The sequence below is a fragment of the Vanessa atalanta genome, chromosome 28 (genome assembly GCF_905147765.1).
Source record: "Vanessa atalanta chromosome 28, ilVanAtal1.2, whole genome shotgun sequence".
In the NCBI taxonomy this organism is placed as follows: domain Eukaryota; kingdom Metazoa; phylum Arthropoda; class Insecta; order Lepidoptera; family Nymphalidae; genus Vanessa; species Vanessa atalanta.
The window spans coordinates 1,233,928-1,257,118 of record NC_061898.1 but is presented as its reverse complement, the minus strand read 5'-3'; the positions used below and the strand labels follow the sequence as shown (position 1 = coordinate 1,257,118).

General features: G+C 34.7%; 1 protein-coding gene across 7 annotated transcripts in view; it reads right to left on the bottom strand.

Moving 5' to 3' along the window:
• The window catches only part of LOC125074580 (myosin heavy chain, skeletal muscle-like), a 59,858-nt gene that overhangs the window by 2,444 nt on the left and 34,223 nt on the right, over positions 1 to 23,191 (bottom strand). For 6 of the 7 annotated variants that reach the window (XR_007120146.1, XM_047685929.1, XM_047685930.1 and 3 more), the window contains 10 exons: positions 15,704 to 15,855; positions 11,774 to 11,908; positions 11,315 to 11,457; positions 9,809 to 9,970; positions 8,927 to 9,163; positions 8,537 to 8,746; positions 7,204 to 7,381; positions 6,349 to 6,513; positions 5,323 to 5,448; positions 4,353 to 4,455 (listed from right to left, as the gene is read on the bottom strand). Coding sequence is in view for 6 of the 7 variants with exons in the window: in XM_047685929.1 (XP_047541885.1) it covers positions 4,353 to 4,455; positions 5,323 to 5,448; positions 6,349 to 6,513; positions 7,204 to 7,381; positions 8,537 to 8,746; positions 8,927 to 9,163; positions 9,809 to 9,970; positions 11,315 to 11,457; positions 11,774 to 11,908; positions 15,704 to 15,855 (1,611 nt within the window). In the remaining variant the exon portion in view is untranslated. Of the gene's footprint in view, positions 1 to 2,001; positions 2,152 to 4,352; positions 4,456 to 5,322; positions 5,449 to 6,348; positions 6,514 to 7,203; positions 7,382 to 8,536; positions 8,747 to 8,926; positions 9,164 to 9,808; positions 9,971 to 11,314; positions 11,458 to 11,773; positions 11,909 to 15,703; positions 15,856 to 23,191 lie in introns of those variants that run through there. The other variant, XM_047685928.1, reaches the window with a different exon arrangement.

The following is a 23,191-nucleotide window of genomic DNA, read 5'->3' as shown; positions in this document are numbered from 1 at the left end:
TGTTTCAGTGTTTTATGATACAATGGCGGAATTTTAGCTTTTAATGCTAGAGATAAGCCTGACAAGAAACTATTGTAGCGTCAAATTAGGATTTTTTTTACATTACATTATCAGTCTGTAATTTTCCCACTGCTGGGCTAAGGCCTCCTCTCCTTTTGAGCAGAAGGTTTGGAGCATATTTCAACAAGCTGCTCCAATGCGGGTTGCTGGATACACATGTGGCAGAATTTCGTTGAAATTAGACACATGTAGGTTTACTCACGATGTTTTCCTTCACCGCCGAACACGAGACGAATTATAAACATAAATTAAGCACATGAAAATTCAGTGGTGCTTGCCTCATCGGTGAAGATGCACGCGTTCTAACCACTGGGTCATCTCGGCTCTATATTGGATTAATAAAATGGATATAATTAGGAATGCTTGGTGCTTATAGCGTTGGAGCAATGGACTTCAGATCTTTTGTGGGATTGCGTCAACCCACTTATATAAAGTACCCTAATTTGTTATGTTTTCGGATAATTTTGTAACGTGATGAGATGTTTTCCGATACTGATATTATGAATGCGAAATTAACTTTGTCTGTTGTTCTTTCACGGCCAAACCATTTAAACGAATTTGGTAAAATTTTGTATAAAGCTTGAAGTCCAAGGAGGGATATATTTTTGTGTGCCTAAAAGTTGAAGACCAACTCATAAAATGAGTGAACGCGTGACAACTGGTTTTAACTAAATAACATCCCATAAAACTGTTGTATGTATGTTTGTGGAGGCTTCTTCTTGTCATGAGAGGGTTGGAGTTCTTGCTCTATTAGTTTTGTATGGAACAGACTTGAACAGTGAATCTATGTGATTGGCATTTAATTTAATTAATTGTCATTACGCTCTGTACAAAAAATTCTCGAAAATGTTTTTATTTTTGTCCGTCTGTTGAGCTTTTGAGGCTATGATTTAGTTTACCTTGTCTGGGGTTACCCTACGTAAATACTCCTGATAATATTAATGTCAATATAAGGAAATTAATCTTGAGATCACTTCATTTGTCATGTGATGTTGATATTTAAATAGTTTTGCCCAGATGAACTATTTGATTAATGTTTAAAAAGAGTAAAAGATTTTTCATATATTATAAAAAATAAAATGTCAATCTGTCGTGATGTCTCTTTAACTGTTGTGACAAAGCTGAATGATTATTGCGTATAAAGTACAGAATTTAGAAATTAACAACTCTTAAAAAAATTTTTTCGCTGTCAGAAAAACTAACCAAACCTTACATAGCCAATGTGTCACCAACCTCGGGAACTAAGATGTTGTGTCCCTTGTGTCTGTAGCTACACAGACTTGATTGAGTCAGTATAACTACCCTCTAAACCGGAACACAAATTAGTTTTCCAGTAGAATATATGATTGAGTGGATCGTATCTACGCATTCTCACACAAAATCCTACCATCAGTTGGTGGTGACGTAATTACGTTTCCCTTTAACACCGAGCTCGTAACTCAAATCACATGACAAATTTTGGCGTGTTTGTTCGGATTTAAACCCAAATGGAATCTCGAATCTTGTAAAGACAGTTGTAAATAAAATATATATTTATAGATAAGGAATAAAAATTTAATTTTGAACATGAAGTGTTAATTGAGCAATTCTGTGTTGCAATATACAATAAAGTAAGCATATTACATAATAATATAAATCAATACAAAAGCTTTTATGATATATGATGTATATATTTATATAATTCTTTGTATATAAAAGTTAGAAAGTATTTGGTCTAAATATATATTATGAAAAAAAAAAATTGTTATTTTTTTTATATACAAAGAAAAAGACTAGACGACGCTCCTTTAATACATATATTATGTCTATACTTAGTATATAAAGTTATTTATTTATATATCAGTCCAAAACGGCAGTAACATTTCAAAAAATTTAATCTATATATTTAAAAAACATTTTTTTTTTTTGTATTATTTTTAGTATTTTCACATAAAATCTATACAAAACTATTATTGTTCTAATTAATGTTTTTTTCTATATCTCATATAGAACAAGATAGCTATAGAGAGAAGGAAGATCGCTAGAGCGAGACGGAGCGAGCCGATGAGCACGCAAGCGCATGGCGCCACTAACGCGCTGACCCAACCGCAACTGTTAAAAAACCGCCAAAAACTTCTATAGCTAAATATTTTACAACTAAGTTCATTATTAAGTTTCTATATTATCTGTGATTTGAGGTTCATTAATTGTGCTAATTCTATTTTTGATTTATTTACAGACTAGTGCCATAAAGCGGAACTTACGCCGCCATTTTAAAACTCACTGTCTCATTCATTATATTATATATATACTTAGATTGTCAAAAAAATTAGTGGCCAACAGTTGGCTACTATGTATACGCACACTAGTAAAACAGTATGACGTTTGGCGAGTGTCAAGCTGTCAGTCAATAAAGCTGACTGATCTTTTATAGTACGAGACTTTCTCTAGATATATAAATAATCTCGTCTCTTTAATTAACGTACGTCATCAGATTTAAAATTTGTTTAATTTACCAAACAATTGAACCCCATTTTTTTTTAAGTTTATATTAAAATGTGCATAGGTAGTAGTGCTTTGTGCTTTTTAAATCTATCTACTACGTGCAATTATATTTAATATAAAATAAAGAATCAACATTTCAAATATAAAAAAAGATAAGTTCTTAATTATCTGTGCATTATATAGTAATAACGCGGCAAATAAAGGGTTCTTCCAAATGTCTTTATTGTACAATTCAATATTATTTAGGCTGAATGAAATAAATCCATTCGAATATCTTTTTTATCTGTGCAATTAAATTGGCGCCAAACTAGCAAATTTTAGTTAGTAGTTTAGAATAAACGTAATCTAAATTTAGCCTGGCCTCAATTTAGACTCCAAGATGTTTTTGTATTTAGCCCAGTCGAGTAGGCTTATGACCTTGTAAATTAGATTCAAAACCTTTCTCTACATTATTAATTCAACATTTTCACTTTTTACTTAAATTAAAATCCACAGAAATTCATTTTCGACAACATCTCATCTTTATAAATTTTGTAGAAAAAGTGAACGTCGTGTGGTATTGAGGCGGCTAACCACGGAATCTGGTCGCTATTTTAAATTTAGACTATTAATAACCCGTAAATATTAATATATAAAATTGCTGATAGGATTTATGCGAGGTAAAACACATTTTGACTCGACGGGGCTAATTTAAAATAGAAAAAAAAAACAACACTCAACATTGTCTGCTATTAATACGCACACGCTAAATTTAAACTGTAACTTATTTCTTGGAAGCCAATTTTATAATTTATTTTCTTAAAAAATTTAATTAAATATCTTGTTATTAATAAACGTATAAAATTTAATTCTAAAGAAGAAAACACTCGGTTTGAAATGTAAATACTGCCTTTTGGACTGTTTTAAAAGAATGAAAATGTGAAAATAATACATCAGTGATTGATAGTGACGTGTGATGAGTGAATGAAATAGTGAATGAATGAACTGCGACAGATACATAAAATCGAATGCTATCTCTTTCCTTATACATTTTAAAAAGAGACCGCATTCGTACTTATAGTAATGTCATGTAATTAATATTATTCACAGTGGATGAAGGATTTATGACATGCTGATTTTTGGTAGCCAAATACGTCCAAAAGACATTATTTATAAATCATTAGTTGTGTCACACTATTTAAAAAAAAACGGACATTTAGCTACCAATTTTATTTGGAATTGTTAAATAATATAATATAATCAGGGTTAGGATAAATAAACAAGCGTACAGTGTAGTGTGCCTTTAAAACTTGTTTTTTTTTTTTAAAATAAGATTCGCGTTTTATACGTGGTAAAGGAATTTTTGTATCTATGCCCAATTTCAATCGAGGTACAAATAAACAAAACTTTAATTGTCATATTCCATATTGTACTGTTGTATTGTGCGCTACTAACAGTTTTTTTATTAACATATCTTTATTTATGTTACGATTTCACGGCTACACAACTGAACTGAGTTTGATAATTTTTTTATACAGCAAACTGAACTGACTGAACGAAAACTAGTACACAATTTTCAAACATCACACTAACATGGAACGGGCGTACCAAGGAACGCTCGCTTAGGTAGGATCTCCTTGACCGCGTGTAAAATACGATTGAACGCGATTGATGTAAACAGTACTGTATTCCATTTTTAAAATAATTAAAAACAAATACTTGTTTAACAAAATCCACGGCAAAAATATTAAAATACAGGCATTACATAAACATGCGTTGACCGAATGTGTAAAGAAAAAGTTAGTTGTTTTTTTTTTAATTTCATTTACCTCAATTCTTGTTCAGTGACTGCCAACGTTCGTCCGCAGGCGGCGGCTTTTGATGATAGCTCATCAAAATCTGCTACTTTCGAATGTATTTGAGCTTTCAGTTCTGTAATGAATAAAAAATACCATAAATGTTTTTTTTTAATGTTATTTGTAGGCGGATCGGCTAATGGACTATCAGAATAAAGTGGTAATCACCGCCCATAGACAATAGTGCTGTCAGAAATATTAACCATCCTTTACTTCGCCAACGCGCCACCAACCTTGGGAACTAAGTTGTTATGTCCCTTGTGTAGTTACACCGGCTCACTCACCCTTCAAATCGAAACACAACAATGCCAAGTATTGCTTCTTGGCGGCAGAATATCTAATGAGTGAGTGATATACCGAGACAGCTTGCACAAAGCCCTACCACCAAGTACACACCACTAATTAAAATAGAATAATAATAATCTACTTATTAATATTAAAATTATAATTATACTAAATGTAACTACTTAAACACTGACAAATTAAATAAACACTGTTGAATAAGGTAAGGCGTGAAGTTGTCTATTTCGAGAGACTTGACATTTAATTGTCCTTCACCGCGGTGATTTCACTGTGCGCGCGCATCATTAAAATTGCCTCCCATAATTTTTCGATAACGCACCGAAAACAGTATAATTTAATAAATGTATGGTATTTTTTTTTAAATCTAACTCGACTTTGCTGGTTTCGAATGATGTAGATAAAATATTTATATCGTAATACTTCTTTAGTTTTATTTGGTGCCACTAAATCAGCAAAATTTTCTTCCGGCTGATCCGTTGCAGAAATGCATGATTCATTAGTTATTGAATTGATGATTTTCAGAAGAATTGGAAGTAGTTGCCAGCACACAAATAGACAAATATTTCCATTGATTTAAAATACTTAATAATAATAAATTAAAGCTACTTTTACAAGACTAAGGGCATGTTTTTGTGCTGACCTTCTATTTCTTCCATTAGATCCTTTTCCCTCTTAGCCCGATCCTCTTCTCCCTCTTGCCTGCATTCCAGTTTCATTCGTTGAAGGCAATTCTCTTTGTCCGTCATAAAATGCTCCCATTGGTCATCTAGAACAATTTTTAACATGATTATAATAAATATGGCGGTACTTGGAATGTCAACAAAATAGGGCAATTTTCATTCGATCTTTTAATTCCAGTAATAGTTATTTATGGATGCATAGAATACAGGATTAATCTATCTTTGGGGAAATGTTTTAGAGCTTATACCTCTACGCTACACCAATGGGACTTGAAAACATTGGTGGCAGACCTTCATCCATTCACAGGTTCCCTCATAATGTTTCCTTCACCATCGAGCGCGAGTTGAATTATAAACACAACTTAAGAATATGAAAAATTAAATTAAAACAATTTTCATCACAGTTGCTACTCACAAGCTTAGGTACATCATTACATGATTAAAATATTACAAGCTATCTGTCCCGTCTTCGCACGTGTATAAAAAGGTTAATAAAGTGCATGTTGAGGGACAAACGTACAAAGGAAAAATTTTGTCATTTTTGGACGAGGAACCTTCTCATTACTTGGATGAATAGTTTAGAAACGCACTAAATTCCCCACTGCTGGGCTAAGGCCTCCTCTCCCTCTGAGGAGAAGGTATGAAGCATATTCCACCACGCTGCTCCGATGCGGTTTGGTAGAATACATATGTGGCAGAATTTCGTTGAAATTATGCAGGTTTCCTCACGATGTTTTCCTTCACCGCCGAGCACGAGATGAATTATAAATACAAATTAAGCACATGAAAACTCAGTGGTGCTTGCCTGGGTTTGAACCCGCAATCATCAGTTAAGATGTTTTATTTATTAAGTAGTAAACGTGGAAGTCTATAAATCATCATAATGCTCAAAAAATTGGATACAGTTCCATAAGATTGACACAAAGAACGATCACGTCAGTTTAATTATTGTATCTCATTAAATTAAACTGTTCATATATATTTACCCATCTCCTGTCGATGTTTCTCCTTTAGCTTGTTGATCTGATCATTCTTCTCCGCGATCAGCGTAATTCTAGTCGTTTCTAGAAGTTTCCTCGCATCGTCTACCGCGATCGACGCATCGTGCTCAACTTGCTGGAGCTTCTCTGACCATTCTTTTATTAATGACTCTGTGGAATTTAAGAAATACATTTAAATTTTTATTATTTATAAATTGTTTTCTTTGTAACAAGTTCATAAAATTTTATATACTTTGTACTAAATAGTTATCTGATTTTTTTAATTCACAGAGTTAAAAAATGTCTAAATAAGTTTGTTGATATCAGTCTAATATAAATAATAATTCAATGAAAGACATGACATTTTTTTTTATTGGACAACATCACGTACATTACTCTGATCCCATTGTAAGAAACTAAAGCACTCGTGTTATGGAAAATCAGAAGTAACGACGGTATCACAAACACCCAAGACAACATAGAAAAATTGAACTTTTTCTACATCGACTCGGCCGGAAATCGAACCCGGGACCTCGTAGTAGCGTACCCATGAAAACCGGTGTGCACATTACTCGACCACGGAGGTCATCTAAAATAAGTACTTTATAAAAAAATACTTCTGATTTTCCATAACACAAGTGCTTCAGCTACTTACATTGGGATCAGAGTAACGTATGTGATGTTGTCCAATTTTTATTTATTTATCAATTCACCCCTCTCATTAACCTTAAAGCTTGAGTTAGGATTGGGGACGCCAATAGCCCTATAGGGTCTGGATCGATCGACTTTTTTATCGCTAGGCAGTTCTTCTTGCGCTAATAATTCTTAATAATAATTCTTTCTATAGTCATGTTGACTCACCTTTTTCCTTTTCAAATCTCTCGTTCATCTCTTCAATATTGTTCGCGTAGTTAATGTCAGCCTTGTCTAGTAAATGTCTGAGCTGCAAAATGTCCCAGTCGGCTTTGCTATTAGCTTCAGCTATGGCGCTCTCGAATTGTGACTCCTTGGACGATAGCACCTCTTTGAGATTTTCGAACTGAAATTGAATTATTAATCCATTTATTTTCAAATAAGTGACTGTTAAATCTTAACCATCTGATGGTAAGTGCTGTCGGATATTGGTCTGTTTGGAATGTTAATCATCTCTTTCAGTGACATTGCGCTTTAAGCTTTGGGAATTAGATGTTATTACCCTTGTGATATTCAGTCAGCCTTCAAATTAGAAGACCAATACTAAGAACTAGCAAAAGCATACCATGTCAAAGTCAAAGTCAAAGTCAAAAATCTTTATTCAATATAGAAGTGTTTGCACTTGCTTATCGATAGTCAAAAATCTACCACCGGTTCGGAATTTAGCACCTCGGACCTGAGAAGAACCGGCGAAAGAAACTCAGCGGGATATATTTTTTTTTATTTTTTTTAACCATTTTCCATGTAGGTACAATGATAAGTATATTTTAGTTGTTTGAAACAGCCTGGAGGCGATCATTTCATTCCCAAGGTGTGCAGTCAACTAAAAAGTCATTAGTGTTGTAATATCCTTTAGCACACAAACGCTCTTTAACGACTCTTTTGAATTTTATAATTGAATAATTTTGAACGTTTTCTGGGATCCTGTTGTAAAAACGTATACATTGCCCCAAAAAAGAGTTACTAACCCTGTGTAATCGGGTACTTGGAGTAACAAGTTTATTCTTGTTCCTAGTGTTAATAGAATGTACGTCACAATTTCTGGGAAAATCATTTATGTTTTTGCGTACATACATAACATTATCAAAAACAAATTGAGAATGAAGTAGATTCATCGTTGAATTAAGTTGTTCATTTTTATTATTAATATAAGGACTAGCTACGGAGCTAATTACGTTAAGAAGAATCTAATGTTTGAAGGAGCACAGTCATAATAACAAAATTCAATTTCTCAAATTAAAAAAAGAAAACTCTAAAATGTCTTTGCCATTTCCAAGACTGCTTAACTCTGTACTTTCTTGTCAGTGCACAAGAAAGTACAGTTTCGTTAGTTTTATATAAACTATTGATATATTTGTTTTAAGATGTGGTCACATGTTATGTATTTAAATCTAAATGTTGCATGTGTTACATTTTGATTTCTCATGTAAGTGGATTATTCTTAGTGAGAAACAAAGATTTCTAACCAGATAAGGCCTCACACTCAGCGGACACCGCTTACCCTCGTAGTGAGTTCCCGTAGCTTCCGCTCGGCGTTCTTGGCGTCCTTCTCCGCGTCGGCGCGGAGCTGCGCGAGCGCGGTGCGCGTGCGCTCGGCGTGCGCGCGCTCGAGCGCCGCGCGGGCGCTCGCCGAGTTCGCGACGGCTTCCGCGTGTTCCGCTCTGAGCGCTGATATTTTATCAGAATGCTGCTGTTCCAGGCGATTCATTGCCTATGAACATCATTTTAGATAAAAGTTTCGATTCGACATATTTCGTTAACTATATTGCTATGTTTACTAACATATATGTTGATTATTTTTCCAAATTGTGAGCTAGAAATAAATATAAAAGAAAAAAAAAAAATCTGACAAATTTATGTTCTCCTTAAGGGCTTAAAGGGTGCAAAATACCTGCAAATGCTGTTCTTCTCTGTCTCTCCTGATCTGCCCTTCTTTTTCCAACAAATCCTTTAACCTGTGTACTTCCAACTTTAACGCTTCTTCCCTTGTCTCTATTTTCTGCAGCTGTAGGGTCAGTGACTGTACTGATCTTTGTTGTTCTGAAGCCAGGCCTCGTAGCTGTTGGAGTTCAGCGACGTGGGAGGGTGTTGGTGGTGATGATTTAAGCTGGTCTAGGGATTCTGATAACTGAAAATTAATGAAATTCAACATGTTTATCTTATTACATTATCATATTATTAGCATTAGAATCTTGATCAAGCGACACACAATTAACGAACACAAATTTCTTATACTTGAAAGTTTTGGTGCTTAAAAGAATATTAAAGTAATCTGTCTTTCGGGATGAGCAAGCCTTTTTTAATCAGTTTTCTCCTGTGCTTTTCGTGTATGTCACATTTCTGACACTGTGTTAAGTTAATTAATTAATATCTTTTCCATTGACGACTTTATTATACGATATCTGATACGTATTTACATAATTAATAATTGCTACTGTACAAATCATGGCATGGAATGGTCTCTAGAAAGCAGCAGTGGCTTCTTGTATCGCGAGTCCGTCTTTTCCAACGCGTGAATTTCTACAAATAAATATGTCGAAATGTCAAACCGAGAATTACATTAATTTGGTATAATAATAGTTAAAAAAAAATATTGCTATTATCATCCTATTTATTGCTTTCATAGGAGTTGGAAATTTGGAACAGCGTCAGTGGTTAATTTTGTCCCGCGTAGGTTATGATGTAAGCATTTTTGCCACGCGATAATTATTTGTACAATAACTAAGATTGGTATAATAAATAATTACTTAAATCTGATATACAAAATCGATACCTCTTTCTTCTCCTTCTCTGCATCTCTTGCTCTCTTCTCCAACTCTCTCATCTTCCATTCGCAGTCTGCAAGAATCCGTTCCGCCCTCGACGCGGCTTGTGATCGCGCTGATTCGTGAGCTAGGCGCCATTTTGTTGTATTCTCTTCCGCTGCTTCTAACGCCTTGAATTTCAGAAATATAATTTTGAATCTTAGTCTTATAGTCTTCTATATTCTGTTTTATGTTATATGTTTATGTGGTATATATATATATATATATATATATATATATATCATCAAAGGCCTGAAGAAGGTTTAGGATTATAAATAATTAAAATTTTGCTTAAATTTATGCGCCACCAACCTTGGGAACTAAGAAGTTATGTCCCTTGTGCCTGTGATTACACTGGTTCACTCACCCTTCCAGCCGGAACACAACAATACAGAGTACTGTTATTTGGCGGTAGAATATCTGATGAGTGGGTGGTACCTACCCAGACGGGCTTGCACAAAGCCCTATCACCAAGTAAATAAAATTTGATTTGATAATTTGACAGAAGAATTGTGATTGAAGATATTGGAAAAATCATGCCAACTTGGAGCTGTTCTACCCGCGTAAAGACGAGCCGGGTATCTAGTTATGTATACAAAAATTTAAGGTCGAATAAGTATTGCAAGTTGCATTAGCGTTATATTTCAAAATTATTGGATAAAAAAAGCATAATTTTAGTTATTTACTCATATTCGCTGTTTATGCTATCCGAAGGAAGCTAATATGATCAACATGTTCCAAATAACATCGAAGGATGACGCGTTTCCGTTATCCGGTACATCACGTTCATACCACGCAAACTATTATTTATCTGGATCTCAAAATACATAATTATCAAAATTTATGATACGTAGCTTATAAACGTAGGATACGAATTGAAATCTGTGCAAGCTGATCTCAAGTGCCAAATATGTTTTGAATAAATTTCATAGTTTTAGATTAAAGAAAAACGCGTTAATGCGTTTAAGAGTTTATGATTAATATATCTTTATTTCTAATACAACACTGTTACACTTAACTATTTATATCCGCTGTAATTATACTTTCGAAATTCCGATAACAATTTCGTCGACGTTTAAAACGCCATTTTTTTGCAAATCCATAGTGCTAGCTTTCGACCAATGATATCGCGTCAATTTCCTGTCAATTGTCGTTTATTTGGCTTTCCTCCTCTTATGGTTGGAATAGAGTATAGAATTATTACTGTCAATATAATAAAACGCTTAATACCATTACAATGATGATTGAATCGAATAATTTCACTATAATACTCTCAGAGACAAACAGTACTTTAAAAACTATTGTGACACATCTGCACAATAAATTAACCTTCTCCTCTCGCCTTCTTTCCCTTATCCGTCACTGTGACATAAATTTGACGGTTTGTCTAGTAGTGTACAATGTATATATTGTACACTACTAGACAAGTCAACGGTTAAGAGAAATGTTATTAGCTTTCAATGTCTTAGTCGTACCTCTTTCGCCTTTTGCTCTTGCAGGAGTTTCTCTTGTTCCAACCTTTCCTTTTCCCGCTCCAACGCCTGGACTTTCGTCTCCAGCTGGGCTCGATGTGTGAGAGCATCTTCTAGTTCTGATCGTAGCTGTTTTTTGGCTTCATCTGGAAAACCATTTGTTTTCGGGTATATCATTTATAAAGGATCTGTTTTATGTGTTATCACATAATAGGTAGGCGGACGTGTAAATGGTTCATCTGATGTTAAATGGTCACCACAATCCACATCCCTACACACCACAACAGTACGTCACCATGATGTCACTTGACTAACTTAACTATTTTGTAACTACTAGGATTTTATAACTTTAGAAATAATCGTTGCAAAATTTTAACAGCCTGCATTTAGAAAATGTGTAAGACAAATAATTTGGTTCCGATCAGGTAGTAATTCAACTTAAACATATGGATTTATTCTCACCTATTCTTCTCTGTAATTGGTCAGCTAAATCCGCTGAGCATCGTCTCGCAGCCGACAGTTCCTCCTCAAGCGATCGACTTCTTTGTCTGACGAGCTCCGACTCCTTGTACGCAGCTGCTAAATCGCATTTTAATTCTGAAAATAAACATTGATATTATTGTAATAAATAATTATTTGTTTATATTATTATATTTTAAATAAGTCCAGCCAAGCCTAGTAACAAATGGATAGCCTATTGGTAAGTAACCGTCCATTTTTATTAGTGTAAGAAATATTAACCATCTTTTACATTGCTAATACTTCACTGATCTTGGGAATTAAGATTGAGCCTGTAATTACGAGCCGAGATGGCTAAAGCATAAAACGCATGCATCTTAACCGATGATTACGGGTTTAAACCCAGGCAAGCACCATTGAATTTTCATGTGCTTAATTTGTGTTTATAATTCATCTCGTGCTTGGTTAATGTGTATCCACCAACCCGCATTAGAGCAGCGTTGTGGAATAAGCTAATAAACTTCTCCTCAAAGGGATAGAAGGCCTTAGCCCAGCAGTGGGAAATTTACAGACTGTTACTGTTGTTGTTGTAGTTACTGTCTCACTCAGACAATAAAATCAAATCAGACAATAAAACAAACCCACTGTGTACTTTTTTTTAGAATTCGTTTAATTTCTGGTCAAGATTAAGTCAGATAAAAGTCTAAATTAGACATTAAAAACTTCTTAGTAGTCCCGTCAAAATCCATACAACCGCACCTAAGAATAGCCGGAACAAACAGACAGACAGGCAGACATACAAAAATGGTAAAAATGTTAATTTGATACATGTACCGTGTACATATTTTAATATTACAAGCAGATACTCCAATTTTATTATATGTATACATATATATATATATATATATATATATATATATATATATATATATATAATAAAATTGGAGCCTATATTAATCTTTGTCTCTGACCGTCCACTAAAATGTCACTACGTCGTATATCAAGCGTTCGTTTTCCTTTTGTGAAACTAAAAATAAAACCTTTGTTAAGCGCCACGTCTTGCTGATTTTCTGTTTTATTTTGAGGAATTACTCAAGGTTTATTACTGTATAGAATCTTTGCGTCAGTGCGGAGGGAATTGAACGATATATTTTATGAATATACTAGCTTTTACTTGGTGGTAGGTCTTTGTGCAAGCCCGTCTGGGTAGGTAAATTATTTGTACATGGTAATTAATATCTACCAAAAGGTCCCCAATTAAATAGGTGCCCAAGGGCCACAGCATAACTTAAGACGACTCTGCCGATAGGGGTTGTACGCGATAATCTGAGCAAAGGTTAGAAGCCCCTTTTATGGAGACTGGTCATAACACTATATAGCATCACTACGAACCCCGAAGCGAAACGTGCGAAGCAGCTAGTGCACTAATCAATATCAACCCATTATGTCTATGTGTGTGTGTGTGTGTGAACTACTAAAATAATTTTCATATGATTTTTACTAATACCCAGAGTCACGAGAAAAGTTTAGATTGTTTGATTTGACTGGAATCTTTACTAGCGAGCGCCACGTAGACCAATAGAGTTCGATGCATGATGATATAAATGATTTAAAGAGACTCAAACACTACTCGTGAAAAACCGGGGCGGTAGCTTTTTTTATGATATCGGTAGGCGGACGAGCAAATGGGCCACCTGATGGTAAGTAGTCACCACCGCCAATAAATACGTCTCTTGTGCCTGTAGTTGCACTGGCTCACTCAGCCTCATCCTCAAACATCAATCCAACGATACAAAGTATTGTTGTTTGGTTGTAAAGTATCTAATGAGCGTGGTACCTATTAAACCTTCCTCCGAGTAAAACGAAGGTTAAAGAAATCTGATGAAATTCATGCTTGTGTTGAATATTTACAGATAGTTTTTGATTTTGAAATTGAAAACACGATCTTAGAAAGTCATTATCTTGAAATGTACATGAATCCATATTCAATTGATGTCTAAGAAACGGATCGCTCAGATGAATTTTCTTTCTTGGCTCACTGCCAAGGTACGATGAGCCAGTTGAGTAATAATTGTTTTTAAGCCATTTCGGCTCTTATTGCGTTCGCTTAGAGCTTTTATATCTGTGTTGTTTTTTTATCTTTTCGCGTCTACTTTATACAGCTTACAGTACGTCTTTAAAATATTTGATTTCAATTTGTATAAAATGATTTTAACCTTCGGAGATTGTTGACATACTCGTTTATTTAGTCATAGATTGCTGTTACTTTTGGTGATTTTTGAAGTGCTATGTTTTTACAATAAAAACACACTTAGTGCAACGAGATGATCTAGTGCTTAGAACTCTTGAATTTTAATCAAAGAGCGTAGATCAAATCTGAGTAAGCACCGTTCTGATTTGTATCGTTTTCGGCAGTTAAGAAAAACTTCGTAAGGAAACATGTGTCTGATAAAATTTAATACATGTGGTAGTGCATTGATACAGCGAGTTGCGTGGTGCTTAAACTCTGAATCTACTCTTAAAAAGGACAGGAGGTCTCGGGATGCAGTCAATTACTTTACGCACTTAGACTGGTACAAACACTTTCATCGTTACTTTATAAATAAAATTAAAGTATAAAGCTATCATCAATTCAAAATGTAGATTCTACTGGAAAGAACCAGTATAACACCCAGTATTTTATCATTTTCATAAATCAAACTAAATCACCAACTAAACGTATTTTTTTGATAAATACAATTTCCGCGCTTCTTGTCATCGTTGTGTTGTATTACGTAATATTCATTATTTATTAAAATGTTTATTTATTACAAAACTTAATATTTATGCGGAATTTTATTATAGATACGCGTTTATAGGTAGTTTCCAAGAAATCTGGAGGCGAGTTTCTACCGCATAAATTCCGCACCGTTGACAGTTTAATCTTGTAGAACGTCGATTAACTATTCTATGATTGTGTATATAGTGATTTATATGTATGTCTCATTATTATTGTGGTTAGATATGAAGCCGCAGAGCTCGAGGTCCTGGGTTCAAACCTAAAAGGTCAGCAGCCTGGAATCTGGAAGTCGGAAATGAGTACACTCTCATATTTCGGAAAGCACGTAGTTACTGCGCCTAACTCATCTTGCTGTTCGTGTCAAATTGTTTTAACTAAATTTACTCGTAACGAGAGCGTTAAAACTACTAATTAATGTTCTTGAAATTATATCACAATTTCTTAGTGGGTGTTTACATTATTTATTTATTCAATCGTGCCAAGATTACGGGTAACTCACGAATGTGTCATAATTAATGAGCCATTAAAGAAGTTTTAGTTATGACTTTGTGAGCCAGATAAGAAATTTAACAAAAAGTCGCAATTGTGTTAATTAATGCAAGATTCGTTCATCAATTGCAATTTTAGTGTGAGGTTGGTGGAGGACGGAGTCCTTTTCTGTAGCCGTTGGCTTTTGATTTTTATAGCAACTTATAGGCATTAACTGGTACCACTTGGTGGTAGGTACATACCCAGACTGGATTGTACAGAGGTATAACTTATTATTTCTTACGTATTCTATCTCAGCGGCAATACGGAGTATTATTATGATCTGGTTTGAAGAGTGAGTGAGTCAGTATGCATTTGCGATGTTACGAATCTATACTAATATTATAAAAGTGAAAGTAACTCTGTCTGTCTGTCTGTCGCTCTTTCATTGCCAAACCAATCAACCGAATTTGATGAAATTTGGTGTGAAGCAAACTTAAACTCCAAGGAAGGACATGGCTACTTTTTTTGCCCATCACATGACAACCAACTTCTTAAACGAGAGCGAAGCTGCGGTCGACAACTAGTGGTTAATATTTATTGCAACGCTATTCTATGGGCGGTTACAAACAAGTGTTCCACATGGCGGTCTGCCTAATATAAAAAATTAATTATAAGAAACATACGTTCGATCTCCTGGTCTTTCGCTTCTATATCTTTTCTGTAAGAGACGATCAGTTCCCTGGCTCGTTCAGCCTCGTCACATCTCGAGTCCGCCAGCTCAGTTAACGCGGCCACTTGGGACTGGAACCGGCTCTCCTGAGTCACGAGATCCTTCCTGAAAGTAAATTGCATTATAGTTATTGTGCTCATAGGCCGCAGATCTTAAGGGGTTCGAAGCAAAAAAAAGTTATGAGGTTTTGCTGTTTGGAAATTATCCGGAACAGCGCGGGGTTTGTGAGCTGCTTTGAAATAGCGTTGAATTTTTCCAATAATTTCAACATTTGCAGTATAAGACTCGTGCAAAACTGTTCAACTGACAAGCAGTGGTATTCTGTAGGAACGCACTCGTAAAAGATTGAAAGATTACTGACGATATCGATCTGTCGAATTTTCCCGTTAGAAAAATCTCGAAGCTCAGCGCAGAAAACGTGTAATGTCAAAGTGTGACTGACTATAATAATTATAAAATTTATGGGATACTCGTATCAAAATGTCGTATCACCGTACGTCGGTAACATTTCACGAATGAGATTTGTAGACAATTTTTACAGAATCCCACTGCTGTTCACTCGCGAAAGCACGCCCTCTCACGCTAAATTCTCATCTTTTTTAATAAATTAGTCAACTCACGCACACTAAGACTTTAAGGCACGAGCGCCACTCGTACTAATGCACGCCGATAGTTAAAAATTGCAGGGCGCGTCTTCGTAAGTAAATAGATCTATGGTTTATTTTAATGTACCCTCTAAATGTTATATTTTCTATATAGTCTTTTGTCGCATATTACTTTCTGACATTTAGCGATTCGATAGTGCGTGCGTGGTACAGTTCCTAGGTTCAGTTCGTATCTAGACTAGATTATAATCAAATCAAATCAAGTTTATTCAAGTAAACTTCACAACGAAGCGTTTTTGAATCGTCGATATTAAAATACTACCACCGTTTCGAAAAGCAGCCTCCAGCGAGAAGAAACGGCAAGAAACTCGCATAGTTACTCTTTTCAAATAAACAGATTTACATTTGCTGTTCTTTTACAATAATTAGTGTCCTGTGATGGAACCCGAATCTAAATCCAGGCGTTTCTTTCTAAAAAGTACTCTTTTAAAGAATAATAAGACTTATTTATTAATTTAGTCTAACTTTTTAAATTTCGTTAATGGTAAATTGGTTACATTTCCCGGTATCTTATTATATACGTATACTATTGCCCAAAAACGGAAAGTAGGGGTTACAAGTTTATTCCAAGTTTACAAGTTTATAAGGCTACACACTCCGTGTCTGTGAATCAATGTCACTTTGACATTTCACGATCGTGTTGTGCACTGAGTTTGGAGTTTACAGAATAGCTCTCCTCTTGTATTTTTCTTCGGAATTATATAAAATATTGATACTAGTTTGTTCTGGTTAGGGGCAATGACCAACGAACATCGGATCGGCAAATACCACGCGCGTTAATTAATTTAGAGTCTGTCATCAGAAGACACTGATTTATCACGACGCAAAACATTACACATTAACAAACAATCTCAATAAGAGATTAGGATATCTTGATTTCACAGTTTACTCCCATTATTAATGTAATTTATTCGGGTGTGGGAATTGTGCAAATCCGTCCATGTACTGAATACTCATCAAATGTTCTACCGCCAAATGTGTGTGCCAATAGTTGTGTTCCGGTTTGAAGGGTGAGCCAGTGTAACTACAGTCACAATCACATCTTAGTTACAAAGGTTGGTGGCGCATTGGTGATGTAAAGAATTCGTACAGTGCGTAATGTTTTTTTTTTAAGAATTGCAGCAATGCCCGTATTTGATTAAGAAATTACAAATATTCCTTATTTTTCTATATTGTGTTAATAGTGGGGATAACTATAGCCCAAGGGGTCAGGATCGATCCTGTGACTTTATACATCGCTCGGCTGGAAACCTTTGCGCTTTTGACGATAAAATATGATAACCATAGACTAACAGATGATCTATTTGCATTCTTTTTATGTATTCTAAATTTAAAATAAATAAAATTCTTAGCGAATAGCACCACAGAACATACTTTAAGACGTTGCTACTCGTGTTTATTTTGGTATAATTTCAATCGTTTACATTAAGACTTTCATGGGATATAGTTTAATCTAAATCTTGTTCTAGGAATACGTTTCGTAAACACGACTAGAAACAGACTCACATACCAATCGGTTTGAAGATTAATATCATTTTTATTTAGGTTAACTAAACTGATAAACTTTATTGATACGCGAAATAGATTTAATTCTATGCTAAATACAAATTAAATTCATGTACGTTAAAATGAAGCCACCCAGCCTGACTTCACACGAGCACAATAATGGTCTTTATACGAGTCTTAAGTTAAAAAATAAACATAAAATGAAAAATTCGTGTTATTGGATGATGATCTTGTCCTTACTGAGTTCAGCCACGATAGCTATTCTCAAGGAGCAACAGCCAACTGCACACCGTATATTGCACAAGTGCAAGTACGTGCACAAAGATTGGTGCGCTCTCTGTTTCCTCGCTCTAATAATCCGATAAGACAGGAAAAAAATCAGGCGTATGACCAAGGGCATCACGAGCATTTTGCACGGACACTCCGTCTTCGATCGTCCTTACTGGAGATAGTTAGCGACAGTTTCTTGACAGTTATTTATCACTCACCTAGGAACTTCCCTGCTATCTTGTAAACTGGCTACAAGACCAGCATTTCGCAGAGCATGGGAGTATTAGTAAGTTCAATGGTGAATCACGATGTATCCTTGGAAACAACTGTATCCTTCTCACTCTCATAAATATGCCCATGTTATTCACGAAAATCCAGATGTCAGTACCGAATTTGCAAGGTTTTGGTAAGGTGGTTTTTTATGTTATAGGTGTTAAACGAGCTCCTCCTGCTCGTTCACCTGATGGAAAGCGATTACCACCATGGACATCTGTAACACCGGGGGGCTTGCAGGTGCGTTGCCGGCCTTTCAGGAAAGAGTTCGCTTTTTTCTTGAAGGTTCCCAAGTCGTATCGGTTCGGAAAAACCGTCGGCGAAAGCTGGTACCACAGAGTAGTTGTGCGAGGTAAAATGTCTTAAAAATCTCGCCGTTGTGGTTAAAAAACCACTGTCGTTTGGCAGTTACCAACATAGTTTGGTACATACATTGGTAAATGAAATTAAAGACACGAGAACCCTTAGCTTGTGTGTGTTCCTGAATCTTAATCGTTACACCAGTTCGCTATTAAATAACTGTAAAGATTATAGAAACAATCCATGCCAGTGCAATGAAATATTAGTTTTAGTTAGCGATGCATTATTTCTCTGACCCATTTCCGAGCGCTAAATTCGTGTGGATTCCGTTCTGGATTTAGGTTAATTTGGATTATATTAAGCAGTACAATAATATTCAGTTAACGTCCCACAGTTTACGCAGAGCCTCTTCTATTTAGGATTAGGAGATTATTCAATATATGTCTCGGAATATATTTCTTCACCGTCACCGTACAAGATATATACAATTATAAATATTATTTTATTTTACTTTTTTTCTCTTTTGATGTAACTAAATCCTACACACACGAACCGTAGCCAAGCGGTTGTGCAAGCTAGGTAATGGTATAAGCAGATGAGATGAATGAAGTCGTAAGGAACTTACAGGTGAGGCAAGAGTTGAGGATTATTGCTATCTGGAGTAAATGATTAGTCTGATGAGGAACCTGTAACATATCAAGGCTGCGTTGTTGGCTTTTGGGTACGAACCCACTTGATATGACCATGGAACTCTGGACGCTTCAGTTCTATGCCTAAGTTTTGATATTTACTGAGCTTTTCCGAAATTTTCGTCTGTATGTTGTGAATGCTAGGGATAGCTTTGTCAATAAGATACACAGTTTTATTAGCTTAGTGATATCGGGTCTGTTGAAATGTATTATTTTATCTGTGATTACGGTTCTGTCCCAGTATATCCTGTATCTCTTATTTTATCGTATGTTATTATTATTATTACGATTTTTGATTGATATAAGAGATCACTATTTGTGTGACTGTGGCCTAGAGGAAGGTTCCTTATCCCATTTACTGTTCATTTGTCCCAAACCCCTCCATCCCATATAAGTTAAGTTCCTCACTTTAGAAGGAAGAACATCGTCCTATTAGTGTTGAATGTTTGTTAATATTTGTGTTTAGTTCATTTTGTAAATTTTTATGTAATTACATTGAGCGTAATAAAATCAAGTTGTAAATAATTTTGTGATTGTTCTTATATGTTATTTTAATAATACATGGTGTTAAATTAGTTTTAAATATATTTACTTAAAATAGATATGCCAAATGCTAAAAAAAAATAAATAAAAAGTAAATTAATTTTAACAAAAACTAGTATTAATTATTTTTTTTTACAAATATGCCGAATTTTAAATCGAATATATATTATTCGAGTTTAAATCCAAACTTTACAATAAAGTATTTAAACATCTTAATTCTTCTCTCGGAAAACAATAATGTCTTCTGCGGGCATAACATTTCTTAATACAAGACCGAACTATTAACTTTTTTTTATATTTAACCATTATCGAATCAAATAATTTAATATACTATTCTCAGAGACAAACAGAAAAAGATAAAAAATATTGTGCCGCATCTGCACTAACCTCCCCCCCCCCGCCGTTTTCTTTCCATTTCGTCACTGACACAGTTTTAGTTTTGAACAGCTTGTCTAATAGTATACATACAATGATTATGATAGACAAAGTTTATATGTATTTATGATAGGATACAGGATATCGAGTACAGGGCCTGGGAGATCTGTAACCGTAAAAGCTAGTCTATATAGCAACGAGTGATAAACTTTTGGAATAGCTTTATCTGCACACAGAAGAGCAGAGATGGCCCAGTGGTTAGAACGCGTGCATCTTAACCGATGATTTCGGGTTCAAACCCAGACAGGCACCACTGAATTTTCATGTGATTAATTTGTGTTTATAATTCATCTCGTGCTCGGCGGTGAAGGAAAACATCGTGAGGAAGCCTGCATGTGTCTAATATCAACGAAATTCTGCCACATGTGTGTTTCGCCAACCCGCATTGGAGCAGCGTGGTGAAATATGCTCCAAACCTTCTCCTCAAAGGGAGAGGAGGCCTTTAGCCCAGCAGTGGGAAAATTTACAGGCTGCTAATGCTAAAAAAATGAACACAGAATGACTCATACGGTTTTTTATCCAGTAATTTTCAACGCTGGCCGAGTGCCATGCGTGATTATTTGTAAATAAATATTATAACTGGTGAATTATTTACATTATATCAGTTCCGTTGTTTCGTGAACGAAAACACGTTTCAGAAAAACCTTGAAATTTAAACACAACAAATTTTAATATTCGTTTATAAACTTGCTCTTGGATTCAATGAGTTTTTTTTTCTCGGTGAATTTTATAACACGAGGGAAGATTTTTTCGGACAAGATACTCAAACTATTGAGGAAGGATACGGCGCTATGCCCCCCACAGTAACATTAAGGAGTTTAACCAGTACAAAGGCCGGCAATGCATCTGCAAGCCCACCGGTGTTGTAAATGTCCATGGGCGGTGGTAGTCACTTTCCATCAGGTGAGCTTCCTGCTCTTTTGGCACCCATGACATAAAAAAAATAAAGAGCATTAGAGCATTATCGGTACCCTGATATGGGAAAGCAATAGATGCCTGTATACGCAAGTTACGTCGTGACATACTTCAATAACAGACGAAGATACGAAGCAATTATAAGCGATAAATTATGAATTACAATTTACTTAAAAATCTATACTATTATTTTAAAGACAAAATTAATTTGTATGTAATAATCTTCGGAACTAATGATCTAAACCTTTTTACTAGTCGAAAGGTATATTATTCCTGAGTGTATAAAACCTGCTTATGGCAAGAATTCTAGCAAATTCCTTCGGTTTGACGCAATTTGTTTTGCTTGTGAATAGTTATTATATTGAAAAGAAACGATTATCAATACATGTTTGTAATTTGCTACAATTATTTCCAGTCTCCCATGGATTTCCGGACCAATCATGGATTTCTGGACCGGTGATTTTGATAAACGCAATAAAAATATACTCTATTAATTGTAAGTTTTTATGTACTTGCAACGACAATTTCGGCAAAAACGTGGTGTAAAATAGCCCATTCGTTGAGAAATCTTTTGGGCTATACGACATCAGGAAGCCAATATTGCTAAATTATCACAAAAATTAACCTCCGTTTAAACTGAATACGAATTATACTTATTTATTTCGATTGTATTCCGATCCAAATTTGACCGATTTATATAAATATATAATATAATATATATAAAAAAAACAACGACACAATTATGTTTCGATTCGATTGCGATAAACTGTACGACCAATTTAAGTATGGTCAGTTTATATTATAAATTAGAAGACTTTGTATTTTATTTTCGACGTTTGTAGTCCATTTATTGAATGATTTTAGACTAAATGGGTGACGTTATAAATTGAAGGAGAGGTGCAGTAAAGATCCATCAATTTGAATATGGATCAAGTTGACGTCTAAAATGGGCGCGTAGCGTTCAAATTTGATATGTGTTACCTTGAATTTATCTATAGGTTACGTTCAATTTTAATAATAATAAATGCAGTTGAAACACTTGGACCTTGGGAGTATTAGTGCAAAAAGCTTAATTAAAAGTATAACCCCTCGCCTTATTGCCTCTATTGGTTACAAAAGGACTGATTAGTCACTTGCCCAGTGGAAATACTTGCAACCATTCCACACGGTCATGATATTTACAGTAACTATTTTTTTTTCTATTTGTATAGAATTACGTAATTGTAAAATAATTATAAAAATAAATAAATAATAATAATTACTTTATTATTAATTTTATTTTAATATATCACACTTAATGTCAGTTTGTTCCCATAACCATGTTTTTTTTAATAATAGAGATTAGGAATAAAGCTTATTGTATAAGTGTCCGTGTAAATCAATCGTCCGAAAATCTGTAGCACGAATTCGCTCTACGTTATGAAACAAAGTTCCATCATTTGCTTTTTCAGAATGACTTTATAGCAATTCTTGTTTTCGTTCGAACTTTGTCCCCGATTAATGATGGAAGGGAGGTTTGTGTGAATACTAGTTTATGTCCTATCACGTTGTCTATACAATAATTGAGTTCGGTTGAATAGCTGAGATGCTATCTCAGTGACACAAATCGACACCAACAATTTATACTACGCTAACTCGAAAGTGTGCGCACACTCCGCTAATAATTGTTAACGTAAATAAATCGATTGATATAAAAAATTGCCTTTAGTTAGCGTCGTATACATTTGTAACTTCGTTAATTTTGTATATTTCTTCACGATTTTATTAATACATATAAAATAACAAATTTTAAGCAACTTGGCACAAAAAAACGATTTTCACTAAAATTCGAGTTAGCGTAGTATA